This window comes from Oncorhynchus kisutch, unplaced genomic scaffold (assembly GCF_002021735.2).
Source record: "Oncorhynchus kisutch isolate 150728-3 unplaced genomic scaffold, Okis_V2 Okis03b-Okis08b_hom, whole genome shotgun sequence".
Lineage (NCBI taxonomy): Eukaryota > Metazoa > Chordata > Actinopteri > Salmoniformes > Salmonidae > Oncorhynchus > Oncorhynchus kisutch.
In genome coordinates this window covers 12,728,195-12,735,694 of record NW_022261980.1, presented here as the reverse complement: position 1 = coordinate 12,735,694, position 7,500 = coordinate 12,728,195, and the positions used below count along the sequence as shown (strand labels likewise).

Below are 7,500 nucleotides of genomic sequence, written 5' to 3'. Positions count from 1 at the left end.
GTGGTGCTTGGTGATGTGGTGGTGATGTGATGCTTGGTGATGTGGTGGTGATGTGGTGCTTGGTGATGTGGTGGTGATGTGGTGCTTGGTGATGTGGTGGTGATGTGGTGGTGATGTGATGGTGATGTGGTGGTGATGTGGTGGTGATGTGGTGGTGATGTGATGCTTGGTGATGTGGTGGTGATGTGGTGCTTGGTGATGTGGTGGTGATGTGATGGTGATGTGGGTGGTGATGTGGTGGTGATGTGGTGGTGATGTGATGCTTGGTGATGTGGTGGTGATGTGGTGCTTGGTGATGTGGTGCTTGGTGATGTGGTGCTTGGTGATGTGGTGCTTGGCGATGTGGTGCTTGGTGACGGTGGTGGTGATGTGATGTGGTGCTTGGTGATGTGGTGGTGATGTGGTGGTGATGTGGTGCTTGGTGATGTGGTGGTGATGTGGTGGTGATGTGGTGCTTGGTGATGTGGTGGTGATGTGGTGCTTGGTGATGTGGTGCTTGGTGATGTGGTGCTTGGTGATGTGGTGGTGATGTGGTGCTTGGTGATGTGGTGGTGATGTGGTGGTGATGTGGTGCTTGGTGATGTGGTGCTTGGTGATGTGGTGGTGATGTGGTGCTTGGTGATGTGGTGGTGATGTGGTGGTGATGTGGTGCTTGGTGATGTGGTGGTGATGCGGTGCTTGGTGACGATGGTGCTTGGTGATGTGGTGGTGATGCGGTGCTTGGTGATGTGGTGCTTGGTGATGTGGTGGTGATGTGGTGGTGATGTGGTGCTTGGTGATGTGGTGGTGATGTGGTGCTTGGTGATGTGTTGCTTGGTGATGTGGTGCTTGGTGATGTGTTGCTTGGTGATGCGGTGCTTGGTGATGCGGTGGTGATGTGATGGTGATGTGGTGGTGATGTGGTGGTGATGTGATGCTTGGTGATGTGGTGGTGATGTGGTGGTGATGTGATGGTGATGTGGTGGTGATGTGGTGCTTGGTGATGTGGTGGTGATGTGGTGCTTGGTGATGTGGTGCTTGGTGATGTGGTGCTTGGTGATGCGGTGCTTGGTGATGTGGTGGTGATGTGGTGGTGATGTGGTGCTTGGTGATGTGGTGGTGATGTGGTGGTGATGTGATGGTGATGTGGTGGTGATGTGATGCTTGGTGATGTGGTGGTGATGTGGTGCTTGGTGATGTGGGTGCTTGGTGATGTGGTGCTTGGTGATGTGGTGCTTGGTGATGTGGTGCTTGGCGATGTGGTGCTTGGTGACGGTGGTGGTGATGTGATGTGGTGCTTGGTGATGTGGTGGTGATGTGGTGGTGATGTGGTGCTTGGTGATGTGGTGGTGATGTGGTGGTGATGTGGTGGTGATGTGGTGCTTGGTGATGTGGTGGTGATGTGGTGGTGATGTGATGCTTGGTGATGTGGTGGTGATGTGGTGCTTGGTGATGTGGTGCTTGGTGATGTGGTGGTGATGTGGTGCTTGGTGATGTGGTGCTTGGTGATGTGGTGGTGATGTGGTGGTGATGTGTTGCTTGGTGACGATGGTGCTTGGTGATGCGGTGCTTGGTGATGTGGTGCTTGGTGATGCGGTGCTTGGTGATGTGGTGGTGATGTGGTGGTGATGTGGTGCTTGGTGATGTGGTGGTGATGTGGTGGTGATGTGGTGCTTGGTGATGTGGTGGTGATGCGGTGCTTGGTGATGTGGTGCTTGGTGATGTGGTGGTGATGTGGTGCTTGGTGATGTGGTGGTGATGTGGTGGTGATGTGGTGCTTGGTGATGTGGTGGTGATGTGGTGCTTGGTGATGTGTTGCTTGGTGATGTGTTGCTTGGTGATGTGTTGCTTGGTGATGTGTTGCTTGGTGATGCGGTGCTTGGTGATGTGGTGCTTGGTGATGTGGTGGTGATGTGGTGCCTGGTGATGTGTTGCTTGGTGATGTGTTGCTCGGTGATGTGTTGCTTGGTGATGTGGTGCTTGGTGATGTGGTGCTTTGTGATGTGTTGCTTGGTGATGTGTTGCTTGGTGATGTGGTGGTGATGTGGTGGTGATGTGGTGCTTGGTGATGTGGTGCTTGGTGATGTGTTGCTTGGTGATGTGGTGCTTGGTGATGCGGTGGCTTGGTGATGCGGTGCTTGGTGATGTGGGTGGTGATGTGGTGGTGATGTGGTGCTTGGTGATGTGGTGGTGATGTGGTGCTTGGTGATGTGGTGCTTGGTGATGTGGTGGGTGATGTGGTGGTGATGTGGTGCTTGGTGATGTGGTGCTTGGTGATGTGGTGCTTGGTGATGTGGTGGTGATGTGGTGGTGATGTGTTGCTTGGTGATGTGGTGCTTGGTGATGTGGTGCTTGGTGATGCGGTGCTTGGTGATGTGGTGGTGATGTGGTGGTGATGTGGTGGTGATGTGGTGCTTGGTGATGTGGTGCTTGGTGATGTGGTGGTGATGTGGTGTTTGGTGATGTGGTGCTTGGTGATGTGGTGGTGATGTGGTGGTGATGTGGTGCTTGGTGATGTGGTGCTTGGTGATGTGGTGCTTGGTGATGTGGTGGTGATGTGGTGGTGATGCGGTGCTTGGTGATGTGGTGCTTGGTGATGTGGTGGTGATGTGGTGGTGATGTGGTGCTTGGTGATGCGGTGCTTGGTGATGTGGTGCTTGGTGACGATGGTGCTTGGTGATGTGGTGGTGATGTGGTGGTGATGTGGTGCTTGGTGATGTGGTGGTGATGTGGTGGTGATGTGGTGCTTGGTGATGTGGTGGTGATGCGGTGCTTGGTGATGTGGTGCTTGGTGATGTGGTGGTGATGTGGTGCTTGGTGATGTGGTGCTTGGTGATGTGTTGCTTGGTGATGTGTTGCTTGGTGATGTGGTGCTTGGTGATGCGGTGCTTGGTAATGTGTTGCTTGGTGATGCGGTGCTTGGTGATGTGGTGGTGATGTGGTGCTTGGTGATGTGGTGGTGATGTGGTGCCTGGTGATGCGGTGCTTGGTGAGCGTTGCTTGGTGATGTGTTGCTTGGTGATGTGGTGGTGATGTGGTGCTTGGTGATGTGGTGCTTGGTGATGTGGTGGTGATGTGTTGCTTGGTGATGTGTTGCTCGGTGATGTGTTGCTTGGTGATGTGGTGCTTGGTGATGTGGTGCTTTGTGATGCGTTGCTTGGTGATGTGTTGCTTGGTGATGTGTTGCTTGGTGATGTGGTCTTGGTGATGTGGGTGGTGATGTGGTGGTGATGTGGTGCTTGGTGATGTGGTGGTGATGTGGTGCTTGGTGATGCGTTGCTTGGTGATGCGTTGCTTGGTGATGTGGTGCTTGGTGATGTGGTGCTTGGTGATGCGTTGCTTGGTAATGCTAGGTTGCTAGTTACAATCCACAATCCAGAAAGTAAGTTTACACTGTCATACAGTGGGGACCTGTAGTCTGAGAAATGACTGGGACATATTCACCCTACTGCCATACAGTGGGGACCTGTAGTCTGAGAAATGACTGGGACAGTGGTTGCCATGATATGTGGATACTGATGAAGTTCAGTCTACTGTCCAAGTAGTGTTGAAAGCCAGACTGGGAGGACCTCTAGTGGTAGGAAAGAGTAACTGGTGTTGTTGTTAGTAATGGACAGAAGGTGGCGCTGTTCATTTGGTTTGTACTTTGTCTTTGCTCACTATTGAAGTTGCCACTGTGTTATTGCTCTGATGGAAAGCTTGTTTTCTCATCCTCTGAGCTCGTGTATGATAGCTTGGTGTAAACCTGGTTTCTACTCATCCCCTTCAGTTAATAGATAGCTTGGTGTAAACCTGGTCTCTACTCATCCCCTTCAGTTAATAGATAGCTTGGTGTAAACCTGGTTTCTACTCATCCCCTTCAGTTAATAGATAGCTTGGTGTAAACCTGGTCTCTACTCATCCCCTTCAGTTAATAGATAGCTTGGTGTAAACCTGGTTTCTACTCATCCCCTTCAGTTAATAGATAGCTTGGTGTAAACCTGGTCTCTACTCATCCTCTTCAGTTAATTGATAGCTTGGTGTAAACCTGGTTTCTACTCATCCTCTTCAGTTAATAGATAGCTTGGTGTAAACCTGGTTTCTACTCATCCCCTTCAGTTAATAGATAGCTTGGTGTAAACCTGGTCTCTACTCACCCTCTTCAGTTAATAGATAGCTTGGTGTAAACCTGGTTTCTACTCATCCCCTTCAGTTAATAGATAGCTTGGTGTAAACCTGGTTTCTACTCATCCCCTTCAGTTAATAGATAGCTTGGTGTAAACCTGGTTTCTACTCATCCTCTTCAGTTAATTGATAGCTTGGTGTAAACCTGGTCTCTACTCATCCCCTTCAGTTAATAGATAGCTTGGTGTAAACCTGGTCTCTACTCATCCCCTTCAGTTAATAGATAGCTTGGTGTAAACCTGGTCTCTACTCATCCCCTTCAGTTAATTGATAGCTTGGTGTAAACCTGGTTTCTACTCATCCTCTTCAGTTAATAGATAGCTTGGTGTAAACCTGGTTTCTACTCATCCTCTTCAGTTAATAGATAGCTTGGTGTAAACCTGGTTTCTACTCATCCCCTTCAGTTAATAGATAGCTTGGTGTAAACCTGGTTTCTACTCATCCTCTTCAGTTAATTGATAGCTTGGTGTAAACCTGGTCTCTACTCATCTTCTTCAGTTAATAGATAGCTTGGTGTAAACCTGGTCTCTACTCATCCCCTTCAGTTAATAGATAGCTTGGTGTAAACCTGGTCTCTACTCATCTTCTTCAGTTAATAGATAGCTTGGTGTAAACCTGGTCTCTACTCATCTTCTTCAGTTAATAGATAGCTTGGTGTAAACCTGGTTTCTACTCATCCTCTTCAGTTAATAGATAGCTTGGTGTAAACCTGGTCTCTACTCATCCCCTTCAGATAATAGATAGCTTGGTGTAAACCTGGTCTCTACTCATCCCCTTCAGTTAATAGATTGCTTGGTGTAAACCTGGTTTCTACTCATCCCCTTCAGTTAATAGATAGCTTGGTGGTAAACCTGGTCTCTACTCATCCCCTTCAGTTAATAGATAGCTTGGTGTAAACCTGGTTTCTACTCATCCCCTTCAGTTAATAGATAGCTTGGTGTAAACCTGGTTTCTACTCATCCTCTTCAGTTAATTGATAGCTTGGTGTAAACCTGGTCTCTACTCATCCCCTTCAGTTAATAGATAGCTTGGTGTAAACCTGGTCTCTACTCATCCCCTTCAGTTAATAGATAGCTTGGTGTAAACCTGGTCTCTACTCATCCCCTTCAGTTAATAGATAGCTTGGTGTAAACCTGGTCTCTACTCATCCTCTTCAGTTAATTGATAGCTTGGTGTAAACCTGGTCTCTACTCATCTTCTTCAGTTAATAGATAGCTTGGTGTAAACCTGGTCTCTACTCATCTTCTTCAGTTAATAGATAGCTTGGTGTAAACCTGGTCTCTACTCATCTTCTTCAGTTAATAGATAGCTTGGTGTAAACCTGGTCTCTACTCATCTTCTTCAGTTAATTGATAGAAGACAAAATACAAGTTTCAATTTATCAAGGCATGAAATCATAAATACAGCAGAAATGTACAGTGTCTAAGACGAAACAGATTTTATGTAAATATATTACATTACATCGTGAAAAATATAGACCATGGACGACTAGACTGAAATGTAACTGAAGATATGAGACACAAACATTCTGCCCACAGTAAAGGACATTTTGAGTCTGGGGTCCAACACACAGCAAAGCCCATTATAACACATTATCAAGCTCAAAACGCAGGTCTGTTTACTCTCTTACAGCGATGACATATTTACATGGTTTTCTTTACACACAGCAATAAGATATTTACAACATCCTGTTACACACACATCAGTTTGTTAGCTTTCAGGCATGTTCACTTGCGGTGTGTCTCAATGCAGTATAACTGAGCGTCCATTTTGTTTTTCCGTGTATTAGTTCTTGAACATGTCACACAGAAGTTTCTCCATGGGGGTGTTGCCGATGGTCCTGTGGAAGAAGAGGAGCTCGATCCGCTCAGAGCTGACGAAACGCAGAGAGGGCAACAGCAGGAGGAGCTTCCCAAATCTACGCAGAGAGAAACAGAGAGGGTGGTGAGTTATACGCTTTGAATTTACAACAAAGAGAGATTCCATCAATGTCCTGAAGTGTCTAAAAACAAACAAAATAAAAACGGATTCCAATTCTGTTAGCAGCTTTCAAAATAATACCAAGATCAAGTCATTTACAGATCCATAACAGTGAAAATTTGATTTCACAGGCCCATTTTAACATCCTCTCGTTCTTCAGGTTAGTAGCTAGATATATATACAGTGGAATCCAGATCCATGTGGATAAAAGGCCATAAAGGTCAGGGAGGTCAGGGAGGCTGTGTAGGGAGGTCAGGGAGGCTGTGTAGGGAGAATGTGTAGGGAGGTCAGGGAGGCTGTGTAGGGAGAATGTGTAGGGAGGTCAGGGAGGCTGTGTAGGGAGGTCAGGGAGGCTGTGTAGGGAGAATGTGTAGGGAGGTCAGGGAGGCTGTGTAGGGAGAATGTGTAGGGAGGTCAGGGAGGTTGTGTAGGGAGAATGTGTAGGGAGGTCAGGGAGGCTGTGTAGGGAGAATGTGTAGGGAGGTCAGGGAGGTTGTGTAGGGAGAATGTGTAGGGAGGTCAGGGAGGCTGTGTAGGGAGAATGTGTAGGGAGGTCAGGGAGGTTGTGTAGGGAGAATGTGTAGGGAGGTCAGGGAGGCTGTGTAGGGAGATCAGGAAGGTTGTGCAGTGAGATCAGGGAGGTTGTATAGGGAGATCAGGGAGGTTGTGCAGGGAGATCAGGGAGGTTGTGTAGGGAGATCAGGGAGGTTGTGCAGGGAGATCAGGGAGGTTGTGCAGGGAGATCAGGGAGGTTGTGCAGTGAGATCAGGGAGTTTGTGTAGGGAGATCAGGGAGGTTGTGTAGGGAGATCAGGGAGGTTGTGCAGGGAGATCAGGGAGGTTGTGCAGGGAGATCAGGGAGGTTGTGCAGGGAGATCAGGGAGGTTGTGCAGGGAGATCAGGGAGGTTGTGCAGGGAGATCAGGGAGGTTATACAGGGAGGTCGTAGTAGTCCTACCTGGCAGGCTGACTGGAGTAATGTGATCTGATGTGTTGTCCCAACATCACCTGGGACTGATCCTGTAGGTTCTCGACCTGCTCCGGGTCCTTCAGACCTCGGGTCTCTATGACAACAAAGAGAAGAAGAAGGAAAGATCAGTCAAACAGGCCTAGTCTCACGTCTTATCCACGTGTCCAGATGGAATCTGGGGAAGTAGAATTTACAGCCCCAGAAACAGAAAGCCCTAATGCAGATCAAACGAAAACATGTATCTCATTACATTCAGCTCTGGTCACAAAAACATCACCACAGATTACATCTGGCCATTCTTATTGCATAGAAATGACACCATAGCAACAAAAATCACAACCAACATCCCCCTGACCCCCCCTCAGGCACCCACCTGGTTTGAAGAGGACGATGGCCTTGAGGCAGGCAA

At 48.2% G+C, this 7,500-nt stretch overlaps 1 protein-coding gene across 1 annotated transcript in view; it reads right to left on the bottom strand.

Annotated features, from left to right (window-relative positions):
- Positions 1 to 5,508: 5,508 nt before the first annotated feature.
- The window catches only part of nr2e3 (nuclear receptor subfamily 2, group E, member 3), a 7,575-nt gene continuing 5,583 nt past the window's right edge, over positions 5,509 to 7,500 (bottom strand). Inside the window, exons 6-8 of the mRNA XM_031812803.1 lie at positions 7,465 to 7,500; positions 7,080 to 7,185; positions 5,509 to 6,061 (exon numbers count right to left, since the gene is read on the bottom strand). The exon at positions 7,465 to 7,500 is cut by the window's right edge and continues 208 nt beyond it. Of these exons, the coding sequence (XP_031668663.1) occupies positions 5,929 to 6,061; positions 7,080 to 7,185; positions 7,465 to 7,500 (275 nt within the window). The 3' untranslated portion in view covers positions 5,509 to 5,928. The remainder of the gene's footprint in view (positions 6,062 to 7,079; positions 7,186 to 7,464) is intronic.